Source organism: Plasmodium inui (assembly GCF_000524495.1).
Source record: "Plasmodium inui San Antonio 1 unplaced genomic scaffold supercont1.2, whole genome shotgun sequence".
Classification (NCBI taxonomy): Eukaryota; Apicomplexa; class Aconoidasida; order Haemosporida; family Plasmodiidae; genus Plasmodium; species Plasmodium inui.
This window is the reverse complement of record NW_008481836.1, coordinates 204,427-220,499: the sequence shown is the minus strand read 5'-3', so window position 1 is coordinate 220,499 and position 16,073 is coordinate 204,427. Positions and strand designations below refer to the sequence as shown.

Sequence of the window (16,073 nt, the reverse complement as noted above, 5' to 3'; positions counted from 1 at the left end):
AGAGAGTTTACACATGTAGATGCTTATTTGTGACTTCTGGCTCTCATTTTTGGGTCCACATATGTTTGCCCGCATATGTTGGCTTCCATTTCTTGGCTCCCAATTTTGGCCTCCATATATTAACCCTACACATGCTTAACCCTCCATATTTTAACCATACACATGCTAACCCTCCTCATTTTAACCCTCCACAATTTAACCCCCCATCTTTGATGCGTCACCCTTCATGTGGCAATTCTCCCTTTTTTTTTCGTGCACTTGCAATTTTTTCAAATAGCGCATTGTCGTAACCCCTGTGAAAGGGTAAGCGTGGCTGCCAGATGCGCCAATCACCACGTCGACCTGCGCGCTAGACGGCCCCCCCTACGTAATGATGTTCTTCTTTTTCAAGCTGTCGTAGGCATCTTCAGGCAGATTTTCCAAAATGTCTTTGCTGTATCTCTGGAGGAGCTTCATCTTCTCCTTGTTTATGAGTTCTTCGTACTGCTTTTGGTCCTCGATAAGTTTGTTCTTTTCGATTTGTTCCTGTAACCGCTCGTTTTTGACTGCATCCTTCTTCTGTTGGAAGGTTTCGTATATTTCTTTCCTATATTGTAATAATTTTTCTTTCCTTTTTTTATCAGTGTATTGATCAATTTTGTCTAATTTTTTTTTTTCTTCAAGTAGATCAATTTTTCTTTTTTCGTCGTCTTCTTTTTCCTTTTGTCTTTTTTGTTCCTTTAATTGGATGTCAATCTCCAACTGTTTTAGCATTTCATTTTTGAGTTGTAACTTTTTTTCATTTTCTTTAATTTCTTTCTGTTTTTCCTTAAAGTCGTGTTCTTCAATGTACACTTTATTTAGCAGTTCGTCGAGAGTTTCTTTTTCTTTATTTATGAGATATTCTTTATGTGCCAATTCGTTGACAACTCTTTGTTTCTCTAGACATTTTTCTTGTTTTTTCTTTTCTAAGTTTTTAATTTTTTCTTCCTTCTGTTTAATATATTCTTGATCTTTTAGTTCCTCTTCTAATTCTTTTTTTTTTTCAAGTTGTTTTTTTTTATTTTTTAATTCAATTTGTTCTTGAAATTCTTTTAGTAGCTTCTTCTGCTTTAACAATTCTTCTTCCTTTTTTTTTTTTTCTTCTTCATTGTAATTTTTAACTATATTTTCGATATCGTTTCTTTCTTGTACATTTCCATAAAATTTGTTCTTCTTCTTGTTCAGATTTTCTTTTATTTGTTGTTGTAATTCCATTTTGGTTTCCATAATTTTTTCATAATTTTCTTTTTTCTTTTTCTCTTCTTCCAATTCTTCCTTTTTGAGTAAATCTTCCCTTTGTTTTTCAGTTCGTTTTTCTTCATCTTCTGTTTCTTTTATTTTGCAAAATTTCGCATCACGGATTTGATTCTCCCTCACTTTTAACGTGGCTATTTCTTCTAATTTTCCTTTTAATTGTTTATATCCTTCGTCATTTTGTAATGTTTGTTCTATGGCTTTCTGTCGCAGTGCTTCATCTGCTATTTCTTTTTCTTTCTTTTTCTTCTCATTTAGCAATTCACATTTTCTCAATCGATTTTCTTTAATTTTCTCGCTGTCAAATTGTAGGGATGTGAAATATTGCTGTTCATCCCCTCCATTGGAATTATTGCCTTTTTTGTCAAGTTGACTTTCTTCAATTGCATTTTCTCTTTTAAATGACTCTTCTTGTTGCTTCTTCGTTTGCGCTGCGTCAGCTTTGTCTATGGATATTCCCTGTATTTTGCTATATGTGTCTAATTTCAAATCGTTTTGTATTCTTTCTCGAGCGTATTCGTTCTTCTGCTCTCTCTGGATCCTCGCATTGATTCTGTTCTCATTGTATCGTCTCATTTAATTGTGCTTGTGAAGGTAAGGTCACTGTGGACGCGGGTGCGTGGATGTCATACGCTTAAGGGCTTCCTGCAAATCCGTCACATCTATGGAGGAGGTGAGGGGAAGCTTTGCAGAAAAGTCGGTACTCTATTCTTCACCCAGGAATTCCAAAGGAAATATATGCCCTTGTCACTGCCGGGGTGAACAATTAGTAGTGGTAATGCCAATGTGGGAGTATCGGTGGGAGAGTGCTCTCTCGGTCCTCTATTTCAAACCGTCGCCTGTTGGTGCAATTGAGAAATGGTAAAAAATGCGAGTTTGACGAAAAAGGGAATTTCCTTTTTTATGTCTTCCCCTATTGAGATCTAAGAATATTCGTAAAAAACATTGCAAAGGTGATGCTTGGCATTATTTTCAACAGCTTCGCAAAAATGTGAATGAATTATTGTTATGTTTTTAGGCGATGAAAATAATTTTCGGCTTTAAAAGTGTGTTTTTTTTTCTCTCTTTCTTTTTTCTCCATTTTGTCATTTCTGTGCCCCTTTTTTGCTTCCATATTTTTTTGTCTTTTTTTTTTTTTTTTTCTCAAAGTGTAAGGGTATCGCTCCGCCCCTTTAAGCGGCAGTACCGATTGGACTCCACATCCCGTCCTTTGAAAGTCTTAAAATGAAAAAATGAGGAGGTCTCAATGGGTATAATACATATGTGAGTTTTCCCAGACGCACACACATGGATGTAGCGTTGTATGCCCATATCTCATTATACACAAAATTAGCATTTTTCCCTTTTTGCAATAAGCAAACAAAAATACAGACATGTATGTAGGCCATCCAACCTTATCGCAATTGGGATGTCTGCAATAAGCATCGCTGAGAGGTTAGCGCGGCATTTGTCCCTATACACATTTGAAGTATGTGGGATGGTGAAAAAACTATAAAGATAAAAGCATATAGGATGTAATAAGAGAAAAAAATATATATGTGCGATTATTCTGTCTCTTCCTTTTTTCACTCATTTATTGTTTCATTTTGCTTTATTTCGTATCGCGGACATATAAGAGTGTGGGGGTCTCGCCGCCGATACAGGGGGGCAATCATGGTGAGTGGGGGGACGGGTGCAACGGGAGATTAATTTTATGCACTGTACCCTGTCGCCATTCCTTTTGTGTGCCATTTTACTTCACCATTTTTGGCGTATTACTTTCCCCCAACAGTTAATCAGAAAGTGGTGGTTACATATGTTCCCTACACAGTTGGGTAAACCGGATAACCTGTCACATCTACGTACGAGTGGCCAAAGAAAAATTTCAAATTGTATGGTTTAAGTCCTCATTTAAAAAAAAAAGTCTAACCTTTCGCGTAAGGAAGAAGCTTTGATCTTTTTCACACTGTTTTAAGAATGACGGCGCTGCTATCATTCCTTTCAGTATGTACAGAGTGGCACCGGGTCAAATTGCGGACTTTCATTTTCCCATTGGGTACATATGGCTACCATGGGGGTTAGGCATCGCAATTAAAAATGCGATGCCTCAAAATACCGTCACATAAGGCATAATGAGTAAATTTTCCTATTCTGCACGGGAGCCACGTTTCCTCCTTAAATGTACCCATTTTGTGGACGCTTCGAAATTTCGGAGGCGGGTACCAAAGTTTTCGGGCACGCACAAATTGTTGCAAAATGGGCGCAACGGAAAAAAAAAAGGAAAAAATAATATAACAATATGGAAAAAAAAGAAAAAATAATATAACAATATGGAAAAAAAAGAAAAAATAATAAAGTAGCAAAATGGAAAAATAAAATAACAAAATGGCACAACAACAACATAACAAAGGAAAACGCGGCATAGCAAAGTGAAGCAAAAAAAAAAAAAAAACCTAAGACGTTGTGACCGTTTATGCGACCAGTGATGGCCCGGCGAGACTGTGCTGTTTTATGAAAATTACAAAGGATGGTCACGCAAGGAAGCCGAAATTAATTTTGTGGCAGCCAAACGGGAGCCATCCACAAATGAATCGAAGCTCCTGCAGAAGTGAAGCTACGTTTGGCTCAAGATAGCCATTCAACACACTGAAGGCAGAGACCTCCGCGACAGGGGGGGCGTGGGGAAATAAAAAGAACCTCGTCTGTGTTGTAAAAATCACATAAAGAGGCGCGATACTCCTGGGGGGATATTTCAAACAAGTTAGCCATTCCCAAATTTTGAAGCGCACACGCATCTATATGTATGCGCATGTGTGTAGGAACTTTTACGCGCTCAAGGATGATGAAGATGAATAACCTAAAAAATATGAAAGTTCTTTATCGTCACATCCTAAGTGAAGCTTCCAAATTTGAAAACATAAACTACAGTGTCTACTTCACGAACAAGGTTAATAGCGCATAACAAAATTTCCCCACAAAATGGGTCACTATTTTCTTTGGAAGGGAAGCAGCGTACACTCCAGCTGCAGATAAATTTGCAAAGAAGAAGATAGATGCCTGACCTCTAACATATATTTCTTCTCTTTCCACAGGCCAAGGATACCTTCCGAGAATTTTTTAGCAGCAACCATGTGAACCACAGCGATGAAAAACTGAAGGCGTTTGAGAACGACTGCCGGGAATATCTTAACATGCTGAGGAGACAAACGGTGGTGCACAACATGTACCACGTGGATAAGCCCCTGGTGACTAAATGAAGAGAAGGAGTCGCACTGGTTGGGGGATAAGTGGGGCGGAATTGTCGCGGAATTGCTAAAACCGCATTGCGCAAGTGCCGCTTAGTCGCTGCCACATTGCGCTACTCCGCCACTCTGCTATTCCGCTAGCCCATTCTTTTCATTTTGGTTGCTTCCATTTTGTTTGCTTTCATTTTTTGCCTTTTTTTTGTCCGAGAAGAAGTTGCGCCGATAGGCCAGCGCTAAGAAGAAACTTCTTTATTTACACCAATCCGGAGAGAAAAAAAAAAAGGAACAATTGAGAGGTGTATAGAGAGCACTTTGCTCACAAGTCACATGAACATATAAACCATTTTGTTTTTAAAAAAAAAAAGTTTGCAAGCAGTTCTTGAGGAGCACATCTGTTAACGGTGCACAGAATGCAAGTGACCGCTCAAAGAGCGTAGCTATGCAAAGTGTGCTACCCATACTTGCTACGCCGCTAAAACAGCATAGGGACGGGACAGTAACCCAACCCAGGGGCCGTAGGATTATACACAGTGTAGATCCCTTTTTGATAATTTTCCTTAACTCCATAGGGCCACGAATTTGAAAACTGCGGTTTATACTCCTTGGGAAGTGCATAATCGGATGGAGGTTGCTCTATGGGATGTCTGGTGTATCTAATGGTTTGTCCTTTGGGATCTTTCATAGGTCTGGGTCTATATTTTCCTTTCCATAATTTCTGCCTAATTAGAAATTTACATCGGTCTCCATCCACAGCAGCGGCATTGATGGCTTTGGATCGATCTCTTGAATCTGGGATGGCAAATAATATACATTTAATTTTTAGCAAATTGCATGTATGTTTGTATAATTCGAAATCTGTTTTGTATAGGTACTTCATCAATTTTTGTCTTCTAGCTAGCCAAATGGACATGGTTCTTTTTTTCGGATGATCCTTACATCTGAGAATTAAGTGAGCCCTTAAATTTAGGATCTTTTCCGTTAAGCATCCAATTTGAACAGGTGCGCTTCCAGTATCGAATGGTCTTCTCTGGAGATATCGTCTTATACACAACTTTCTATATTTATGTAATTGTTTGCTGTTGGCACAATTGAGATGTAGCATATTTATGATATTTTTTCTTAGGTGCTTTATGTCATCGTATTGCCATAGGCCTATGAACCCGTTTGGTATATGATTCCGTTCCGCCAGGAAATCTCTTTCCGCTTTTAAATACCACTCCGTTTTCTGGGCATGCGTCTTTATCGAAGTTATGCCTGTATATCTGTGGGCCTTCACCCTGGATTCATATCGTTTTGCGCATCTAATGAAGGGTACATGGTGATCCTTTGGTGCTAGTACTACGTGGAGGTTATTTCGTTTAAACGCTCTACTGAGGATGTTCATTTTTTGAAGGGGGAGGGAAGTTCTCCTTTCAAAAAAAAGGGCGAAAAAATGGGGCCACTCTCATTAAATTTCTGCTGTAGGAGTTACCATTTGGATATGTGTTGTGCAGCTGTTCCGAGCCGATAGACAGTCCAGGTTACACACCAGGGATGTCCTCGCCTCTGTGTGTATTTAACTGATGAGTCTCTCTTCCGTGTTCATTTGCAGCATCAGCAAGGATAGAAAAAGATGTGCATCTCTCTGGAACGTTCGCTCTCCCCCTCCCTGTTCGCGTACTCTGCAATTAGGTCATTCATCACCCTCAGTTATGACCATGGCATTGCTCAGTCGGTCCCCACGTAGCGTAAACGTGTTGATGTGTCAGAGTATAAAAATATATGTAGATCCATATATGCACGTTTAGGAGCGGTATTGTTTGTGTGTGCAGGTGGTGGTGCGGGCTAATTTAATAGTCCCAAACATTCACCTCCTATTACTTATAGAAGTGTGAACTGCCCATTATGAATAGCGGTACAGCTTTGTAAGGAGCCCACCGGCACAAAGCGTTCCCTGAAAACGGGGGGAAATCACCACTTCGCCGGTTCCCTTTACTCATTCGCTGTACTATAACCGAGCTACATATGGCCTGGTAGAAGGGTGAATGTATGGATGAAACCTCTTCTGTGCTTCTTCGAACTGGGCAAGTGAAAATGTATTTTTTTTAATTCACCTCTTCGCCTGTTTAACACATGCCAGAGCGTAGTATAAGCAATGCGGCAAAATGGGGCCGCAAAAATAGGGGCCGCAAAATCTTAGCGCTAACGCACTTCCCACCCTTTAATTGTGAAGGCATGCGCAGAGGTAAGCATTTGGAGAATGTGAACCACACATAAACAGTAGAACATCTCGATGAAATCGTTTTCTTATTCCCTGGGAGCTTGCGTGAATGGTGAAAACCCATATGGGGTTACCCCACGCGAGGAATAATCTGACAAATGGAAGATTTGTAGAAGGGGATAAAATCAAGTCATGAAGCAAATCAACCACGTCAGAATGACACCCCGGCCCTGCGACTCCAAGGTGACAGCAAACACAGCTGAGCGGTTCCAAATTGCAGAGGGAATGGCGCATCAGAAGGGGAGAAATAAAAAGGAAAAGAAGAGGAAAAAAAAAATAGAAGGAAAAAATAAAAAAAAAAAAAAGAATAGAAGAAAAACATAGAGAAAAATTTCTTACCCCCCATTTCGCAACCGCGATGGCATACCAAACTTGCCAACATTCTTATCGCGAGAAAGTGGAACGGACAAGTAAAAAGCTGCGAACTGTCCCATCTTGAAAAAAAAAAAACGTTCGCCTCTTCCACCAGTTCCGCAAACGCCTAGCACAACAGGAGGCATTCTTTTGTAGGCCAAGCCCCAGTTAAAATTGGACTCACTTTTCCAATGATTCTTCCCCTTTGGAGGATATTTTCCCATTTTTGAAAGTAGCCTTCTGGCTAGGTTACTTTATTTTTGGCTGCCAATTTAAAAAGAAAAAGTTCCATAGACTTCTTTCCCCCAATGGAAGAATTGAAATCCATCTTGTGGTCTGTAGAAGAGCTGATTTACCTGAGCCCAGAAAATGATGCATTTTACGAAAAAGAAGAGACAGAGATAACGGCAAAACTGGTCAATTTGTGTAGGAGCCATGCGGAAAAAGCGCCAACAAAAACGAGTGGAGTAGACTGTGAAACGGAAGAGTTGACATCTCAAGTTAGAAACTTGTTCCACTTTTTAAAGTTGATTAAAGCAGGGAACCATAAGGAGTGCATCGTTGACCCATGGGCACGAGACATATTTCAGTTCATCTTTGATACGCTTAAAAGTGACAGCACCAACAGTATTAGCCTGGTGAAGAAGGAATTATTCTGTTATGTTTCTTGCGAAAAGGTAGATATAAAGAGTAGATGGCGCCCCAAGACGGAGGAACAAAGGGAAAACCCGAATGCCAATAAAGGTTTTTTTTTTCAGGTTTGCTTTACGTTCCTTCACGAAATAAAGATTCTCCTCTGCTGCTACGCATTTCTGAATATGTTCTTGCAATACAACTGGACAGGGCCTCCACCCACCACGAGGGACAGCGAAAAGGAGAAAGTGCAAACATCACATGGATGCCACGAAGACAATCATTTCTGCAAATTCATCCAAACGATGAAAGTAAAAAATGAAGAGTTTTTAAATTCATGTTTGGAATTTTTATCGCTTGAGGGGGAGACTACATATGCCCACTGTGAAGTGATGAATGCCTTCTGTTTATCCGTAATTTTGCTAGACCTAGTGAACAATTTTAATCAGACCGATCAGCCGATTATGTGCTCAAATGAGTACTGCTATTTCGAGGAGGGGACACCGAACAGGGGGGGCAAAAAGTCTGAAGATGGCAATACTTCCACGCCGCAAATCACGTGTGTGCCTGAGAAGGAACAGCCAGTCGGGGTGAACCAAAAAGAAGAGAAAAAAAAACAATACAATGAGACGAAGCTCTTACATTTTGTTAGAAGCAAATATTTGTGGAAAGCCAGAATCTACTTCATATGGCAGAGACTGTTTCCTTCATCTAGTAACGACTGGTTTTATTCCTTGAAAATCCACGTAGTGGACATTCCACTTAGGATATTTAAAAACGTGAAACTACTGACCAGCGATTTTGAACTAATTGATCAAGAAATAAATGTCATTGGACAAGTCCCAGAAATTTTTGCCCATTTGAGACAAAATGAAAAGGACTTGCAAAATTGCGACCTCTTTTGTGAAAATTACATGTCGCAAAATTTTCAAATTTGTGCATTATCTAACTTTTCCATATACTTGGCCTTCTACAATTATACTTATGCCTACCAGAGGGTACTCGACGTTCTTGCGGAGATGAGTCAGTTTAGCTATTCCTTCACTGGAAGAATGGGAATAAAGAGAAAGTACCAGAAGATACCTGCCACCATTTTAGTGTTGAAGGCGAAGAGGGGACAGGAGGAGGACAATACGTCTGTAATTTTGAAAGAAATAGAGCCTCTCAGTGAGTACGACATATTGAGGAGTGACTACCGAATTATTGATCATGAGAAGGGAGGAGAAGCGCTTCGTAGGTATAGAGATACCAAGCGTGGGGATCCGCATAAGGAGGAGAGTGAAAATAGGGAAGACGACGCAGGTGAGGCAGCTCCATTCAGTTTAGCCACTTCGCAGAAGGTGACTATGGAGGAGCGCGGGGGGCAAGGAAACTGCTACATTGGCGGAAAAGAAGTGGATGAAATAAGCCCAGAAGTAGAAAATTTAGGGGGAGAACATATAAATAAAATGACTTCCAAAAAAAGGGAAGCACAAAATGGGGAAGAGATTGACCAAAAGGGCTTGAAGTTGATTCCTCATTATGCCAGTCGCATGGGGGAAGAAAATTCCCCCGAAGGGTGCACCTCCACAGGAGGCAAAACGCTCAGCAACATTGACACAGATGAGTGCTCACCAAATAGTGACCAACCGAGTAAAACAAATCCAAACGGAAAAGTACTGTGGAAATTAAAAGACCTCGACCCAGATACAGACATATTAGAAGAACCATACTTTATGGATTCACAAAATAACTATTTTAAAATATTAACATTCGATGAACAGATAACCTTGATCAACTTCTGCTATTCCATGATTAGATTCAATCCACACTACGACGAAATAAAATTCGAGAAGTTAAGTGCAGTTATATCTAGGTGCCTCAAATGCTATGATGTACATGTGGAATCGAGGGAGGAGGACCAAAATGGGATAACAACTAGAAACAACAATTTGTTACAGATAAAATATCAGAATTGGCTACTGCACTCGTGTATTCTATGGTATAAGTGCAAATGTGAAACGTTTCGATTGAAGACCGTAGATAGGGCTGCTGCACAGCTAAATGAGTTACTGAAAGAGACATACAATATGGAACCACACGGGGGAGAAAGGGTAAAATTCCTTTTCGATGTGTACTATCCAACCACTTGGGAACTGAAGAGAGAAATAGGAAATGTTATGGTGAAAACGGGATCCGTAGTGTCCGCTTTCAACCTTTTTAAGGATTTGAAATTATGGGAAGAAGCCATCACCTGTTTGATTCAAGCAGATAGAAAAGAAGAAGCAAAAGAGTTGCTAGATCATCTCCTACAAAGAAAAAGAACTCCCGCTTTGTTATGTTTATACGGATTGGTTGACAGGAGTAATGCCTTGAATTATTACATAGAGGCATGGAAGCTGTCAAATTGTAAATATGCGAAAGCGGCCAGATTTATTGGGAATTTTTACTACCGTAAGGAAATGTACATGCCGTGTTGTGAATATTTAGAAAAGGCTCTAGAAATATCTCCCCTTTTTCCAGACATATGGTTTATCCTAGGTTGCTCGTACATGAAAATGGAAAAAATCGATGAATCTGTAAAAGCATTCACACGTATGGTCAGCATGACGAATGAAGATTCTGCAAAGGCTTATGGAAATTTGGCCTACCTGTATTTGAAAAAAGGAATATACAAAGCTGCAAAGATCTGTATAAATCAAGCTGTCAAGGTTGACAATAATGAGTGGAAATATTGGGATACATATCTTAAATTGTCCATTATGCAAAATGACGTCGATAGTTTCTGCTTGGCAATGATCACTTTATGTCAAAAGAATCAAGTCAAACAGATACAGCCTTGGATCTATGAATACATCTCTGATCTTATTGTAAATGACAAACCGACCCTAATTCCGAATAAAAATGGATTGAGTTATCTGGACAAAGTTGTTACAACCATGGGCACCATATCGGCTTACATTTCTGAGTGTGACTCCTACTGGAACGCCTTTTCTTTTCTTCTCTTTGTAAAGGGCAGATTCGTTGAGTCGTACGAGGCAAAAGTTAAGGAGATACGCTCCTTAGAGGTATGCTTGGGCGACGCGGCGCCTCCGAAAATCGGCGTCAGCGTATACACCTGTGTACATACGTGTGCATATGTATTCTCCCCTTTTTTTTGCCCCCTAAACAGCCACCCCGACATCGCCTTTTTTTTTTTTTTTTCGCACCCACCCCCATGCAGAGTATAGCACAAAAGTGCACCATCAAAGATGTAGTTGACAAGCTGATTTCCAAACAAGTAGCCGCCGTCAAATTCTTGTATCATGTTATCAAGGCGCATTACGTCGAGGAGAACACAGGGTAAAACCAGTGCTTTTTTCCGTTTGGAAAATTTGAAAATGCAAAATGGGCCAGCAGACTTGTAAATATATTTCATTATTTTTCTTCTTTTTTTTTTTTTTTTAGAACCTTAGAATACCAGTTAAGGCACATTATCGAGTCGATTCTGAGGCAGTACAAGGACATGAGTCAGCAGGAGGTAACTGAATTGTCGCAAATTAAGAAGATTATAAAATGAAGAATCTTTAGGGAGTAAGCATTTTTGAAAACCTATAGTTAACCAAAGAGTAGTATGCGTGAAGATGTGGCAGGCCCATCTTAGCATTATAAATTGTCCTTAGGGGAAAATTTTATAGCGAAATGGCCGACATGTGAGCCACCCCACACCTTTTAAACTAGCTTACAGTTGTCATCAATTTTGCGAATTGAAGAGGAATTGTCCCCCCTATTTGTTCATCCATTAATCGTACCAATACATGAACGTGCATATGTGCAAGATGAATGTACCCGTTTTTAGATTACACCCCCAAATGATGTACTTATAAAATATTATGAGAAAGAATTTGAGACTGGTTATATGATTGATTAGTTAATCCATTTTACGCAAATTTTCTTGAGGAAATAGATCCCTTTTTGTAAAATATTGCGCATATTAAGAAGTTTATGTAAGCGCTTATGTTTTTTTACTATTTCTTTCTCAAGCCTTTTTAGCAACTCGTTATAGCCCGTGGGGATCATTTTCATCCCTTTTTAATTTATTTTTTCGTGTTCTGCCATGTGAAAGCTTTCCCGAATTGATGGCAAAAGGAATGAACTCGCTTTACCTTAAGAAGAAACATGTAACATTTTTAACCTGTGTGGAAAAAAAAGTGCTGCATAAGGGGGGAATTTAACATGCCGTTGTGGATAAATAGCTTGTTTTCTTTTTTTTTTTTTTTTACCACAACATTTGGCTAGCTGTGTGTTGCAGGGTATAATTTGTAGGTAATTCCACATGGCGTAGCTTTACAGATAGTGCACACATTAGGGGATCGAACTAAGTGTGCACAGGACGTTTTTTTTTTCCAACTTTCTTTTCACCTCGAACGGGGAGTTGCCACCCTTGACAGTTATGTACACATTTAACACGCAAAAGAGGGCGTATTGGAAAAGGAGGGATAAAACGAGTAACCATAAAGAAGTTTCATTCAATTTTTTCCTTTCCGTGTGTACACAGATACATAGTAAAAAACGGAGCTTTAACAGATTAAAAAATTGGCTGTATTAATGAAAAAATTTTTTTTTATATACACAAAAAAAAAAGGGTAAAAGAAGAAAAACAGCCGCGCAGGCGAAGCAACCGACGCGGTCAAAACAGCCAAGACGGGCAAAGATGCCGTGGCAGTCAAAAAGCCAAAATGGAAAAAAAAAAAAAAAACAAACGTGAAAGTTGCGGCCAGCAAAACAGCCATTTTCAGTCAATCGTTGTGGTGAGGAAAAGTCAGCAAATTAATTCCATCTATTCTGCAAAATTGTTAAATTAATTTTACAGAACTGTACCAAACAGTTCGCAACTGTACACAAGTGTAAACGCGTGTGTGTTTATAAATTTTCTATTTTTTCGTTTCACCACTTTTTTCTTTTTTGTTCTGTTCCGTTATGCTTCTTTTTTTTTGTTTCATTTTGTTATTTATTTTTTCTCTACGCAGTTCTCACCTTTTAACATAATTTGATTTCTTTCATAAAAAAATTGCCCCCTTAACACTCACACATAATTAGCACTATTAAATTGTCTTTTGATTTGGAAAAATATTTGACAAAGTTCGAACGCGACCTTACGTGACTGCAAGTTAATTGTTTCACCCAAGCGAATTTCTCCAAGTGAACTCTTATCATTTTTATTTGACCTTACTCCATTTAACTCCAAACGCAGTGGGCGCACATCTCAGTTTCGTTCTTCTATCCATTTGTCGCTCGAGTTTTTCCTTTTTTTTCCCGCCTTTCGTTGATAAAAAATGGCCTTTACACACCTCTGCGGGGTCCAGGCAACCCAAAGACCCTCCACCATCAACACCTTCCTGACCAAGGCTCAACATGACATAACCCTAACTGCAGCTGACACGAGGGTTTTTATAAAGAACATAAAAACAGGCGTCACCATGGATCAGTTTAAAAACTCCCTTGAGCAGTACGGAGCCATGCAAGTTTACTTCTACGAACCTGGAGCTAATGATGACGGATGGGCCTGGGTTGGATTTGAGAGTAAGGAAGCGGCCCAAAGAGTTGTCGAAGAATCCGAAGAGGCAAGAGAGAAGGAAGAGGCAAATAATAGAAATATCGAGAATGACGACAATGGCGAAGACGGCGAGAATAACGAAAATAACGCAAAGGCCGAAGAAAATGAGCGCGGAGATTCAAACAGCTTCTACGCTGAAAATGATGATGAAAATCAACAGAACGAGGAGGAAGATGAAGACAGTGACGACTACTAATTTGGTTTCACCCAAATTGCTAAAAGGGAGTGTAGCAGGTTTTTTATAAGGCTTTTTATCCCCCCCCCCCTGCTGCACAATCTTAAACAAAACGTAGTTTTGTGAAAAAAAGGAAAATGTGGTCATATGTGTAAAAAAAATTTTCTTCTTTCTTTTCCCTTTTTTTTTTCTTTTTTCTTTCTTTTTTTTTTCTTCTTTTTTTTGTTTCTGCCTTTTTTTTATCCTTTTCTTTTCTTTTTTTTTTTTCTTTATAATCTTTAATTAAAGAAACCTTCTCCATGTTACTGCTTCAGAATCTATTTTGAAGGGTGGATACTTTCTCATAAGAGTTCCGGCTTGTTGATTGTCTATTAGATTCTACGCTCCTCATTGTTCACGAATGAGCACTCTATATATTCATCGCGGTGCAGTAAACTAGGAGAATCCACTTCTGCAACCTAAGGGTTTTCGCTCTTCATGTAATATTCATTCATAGTACGCGCCAAATGTCACTGCCCTTCAAACATAATTCGGGGGTGGAAGCATGCTAATCCATTGATATTTGAAAGACCGCAAAGAAAATTCAGGCGACTTGGTTTCATCATTCACCCCTAAAAATATATATCACAATAGGGATGTAATTACATCTCTCAAAGGTATACATCCCAATTAAGCGAAATATCTTATCCTCTCATTTAAGCGTACAGCCCATCTGGGAAGTAAAATAGACTGCTTCATTCGTGATGAGACATTAACAGGAATTCAGGAAGACTGGAGGAACCTTACTGGTGTAATCTGTGTTGTGTCTTCTGTTTATAATATGCGGCGTGCACAAAGACAAATACATTTATACTTTAGAAATGTGATGACGCTTTTCTCGGAGTTCCAATTACACCCCCCTTGATGCTGTCACACCTCGTTACCCGTATGTCATTGGTGGTGCCCGTTCTATTACTGTGAAAAAATAATTCACTTGAACTATTAATAGATATGTAGGCTTGTCTTCTTCGGTTGAATGAGTCCGTGTTATCGGAATCTATTGCTATATCAGGACGAGATACTCAGGAGGATATAGGAATAGAGCAAGGAAACATTAAATGAAAACTCTCTTCCCCCACATACACTGCGTCACTTAAGGAAAATATACTGAGTGCCCCCAAAAGCTACACACCAAGGGATGCTTAATTGCAGAAACTGAGAATTCACTTCTATCTGTCTATGGTACTGTATAAAACCTGGTTTACTACAGGGCAGAGGCATCGCCAACCTTATGACTTATCAGGTCGACTTGAATAAACATTAATACTATCATCCAGCCCTGATTAACATTTAGAAGTGATAATTCAGTAGTCTAGCTGTGTCTTTCTCGTTCGTGTCTTCTTCAGGGATTTCGGATGCGTTCGTGATTCATCACTTTAGGGTGTCTTTACTATGCCCTCTTTTACCTCCACCTATTGATAAAAATATGAAAGGGAAGCATGTGCAAACCTGTCACAAGAGATAACTGTAAATTTTTCTGAAGTCCTATGCCTCTTGTACAGAATGTGAGGTGGGAAGCATAGAAATAATAGACCAAGCAATAAAGGCGTTAGTGGCACGCTGTTGCCACATCGCTGTCGCATCCTCAAACAGGCCTTATTCCTTCTTGACATTCCGCATTTTTACGTGAAGGTTAAAGTGTCAGGAAAGGAACCCCCAAAGCACATCTTAAGAGGAGGAATGTGCCTAGCGGAAAATTATCCTCTTAATCCATACTGCGAACAAATTAAAATGAGTATGAAGAAAAAAAGAAAACACAATAAAATGATCAACACCCGTCAACAGAGGAAGATGAGGAAACAAGGCACGCCTCTCACACAACGTCCCCCCCAGGGTGGACACAAATATGCGCTCCTATGGCTACACACGTGTTAATTGCAGGCGGATGCATACCTGCTCAGAAAAGAAACATGTTAATTTATTTCCTCAGAGAGAAACACTTCCTATGGTGACCATAGCATACTCATTGTTTTCTTCCAGCCCACCCCTTTACCTGTATGTATTGCTAACTTCTGACGACAGACTCATAATCGACTCAGGATTCTTCTTCGAAATCCTCTGATTCCGCGGATCACGAAGAGTAGTACGCTGTATATTCACGAGTGTGTCTGTGGTCCTACTGCTTACATTGCATCACTAGCAGAACATTAGGGCTGCGTCATAGCAACAAAAAGTGTCATTCCTAGATTGAATGACCCATACAGAGAATAATTACGTATCTGTTATATGTCAATGTCTAAATTGACGATTGCTTTCGAACATCCCCAGCAAAATTTAGACCTCATTGTCTCTGTATATTGCATTTTATCGGACTAAATAAAATATTTAATATATGAATAGACATTATACGGATATGTGGTAATGGGTCTCAGCGTGTCAAATCAATCACGAATGAACCTGCAGCTGAGGAAGCGAACGGGCCAAAATAAAAAGAAACTTCCGAATGGTAGCTTCTGGAAAATTATGACAAGAGGGATGCAGATGCACTCTTTGATATTTAGTCGTTTATTTTCTATTTGGGACTTTCTTAATATTTGT

General features: G+C 39.4%; 5 protein-coding genes across 5 annotated transcripts; 3 read left to right on the top strand and 2 right to left on the bottom strand.

The window, feature by feature from the left end:
* Positions 1-363: 363 nt before the first annotated feature.
* Positions 364-1,851, bottom strand: C922_00486 (hypothetical protein; the record flags this gene model as incomplete). Its single annotated transcript, XM_008816102.1, has 1 exon — positions 364-1,851. One exon carries the CDS (start codon positions 1,849-1,851, stop codon positions 364-366), a length of 1,488 nt encoding a protein of 495 aa, XP_008814324.1.
* Positions 1,852-4,093: 2,242 nt separating this feature from the next.
* C922_00485 (hypothetical protein) lies at positions 4,094-4,511 on the top strand (the record flags this gene model as incomplete). Its single annotated transcript, XM_008816101.1, has 2 exons — positions 4,094-4,201; positions 4,347-4,511. The coding sequence occupies 2 exons, from the start codon at positions 4,094-4,096 to the stop codon at positions 4,509-4,511; spliced, it is 273 nt and encodes a 90-aa protein (XP_008814323.1).
* Positions 4,512-4,971: 460 nt separating this feature from the next.
* Positions 4,972-5,883, bottom strand: C922_00484 (hypothetical protein; the record flags this gene model as incomplete). The annotated part of the gene is made up of 1 exon (XM_008816100.1): positions 4,972-5,883. The coding sequence occupies one exon, from the start codon at positions 5,881-5,883 to the stop codon at positions 4,972-4,974; it is 912 nt and encodes a 303-aa protein (XP_008814322.1).
* Positions 5,884-7,421: 1,538 nt separating this feature from the next.
* Positions 7,422-11,284, top strand: C922_00483 (hypothetical protein; the record flags this gene model as incomplete). Its single annotated transcript, XM_008816099.1, has 3 exons — positions 7,422-10,793; positions 10,949-11,067; positions 11,173-11,284. The coding sequence occupies 3 exons, from the start codon at positions 7,422-7,424 to the stop codon at positions 11,282-11,284; spliced, it is 3,603 nt and encodes a 1,200-aa protein (XP_008814321.1).
* Positions 11,285-13,040: 1,756 nt separating this feature from the next.
* On the top strand, positions 13,041-13,517 carry C922_00482 (hypothetical protein; the record flags this gene model as incomplete). Its single annotated transcript, XM_008816098.1, has 1 exon — positions 13,041-13,517. The coding sequence occupies one exon, from the start codon at positions 13,041-13,043 to the stop codon at positions 13,515-13,517; it is 477 nt and encodes a 158-aa protein (XP_008814320.1).
* Positions 13,518-16,073: the final 2,556 nt, after the last annotated feature.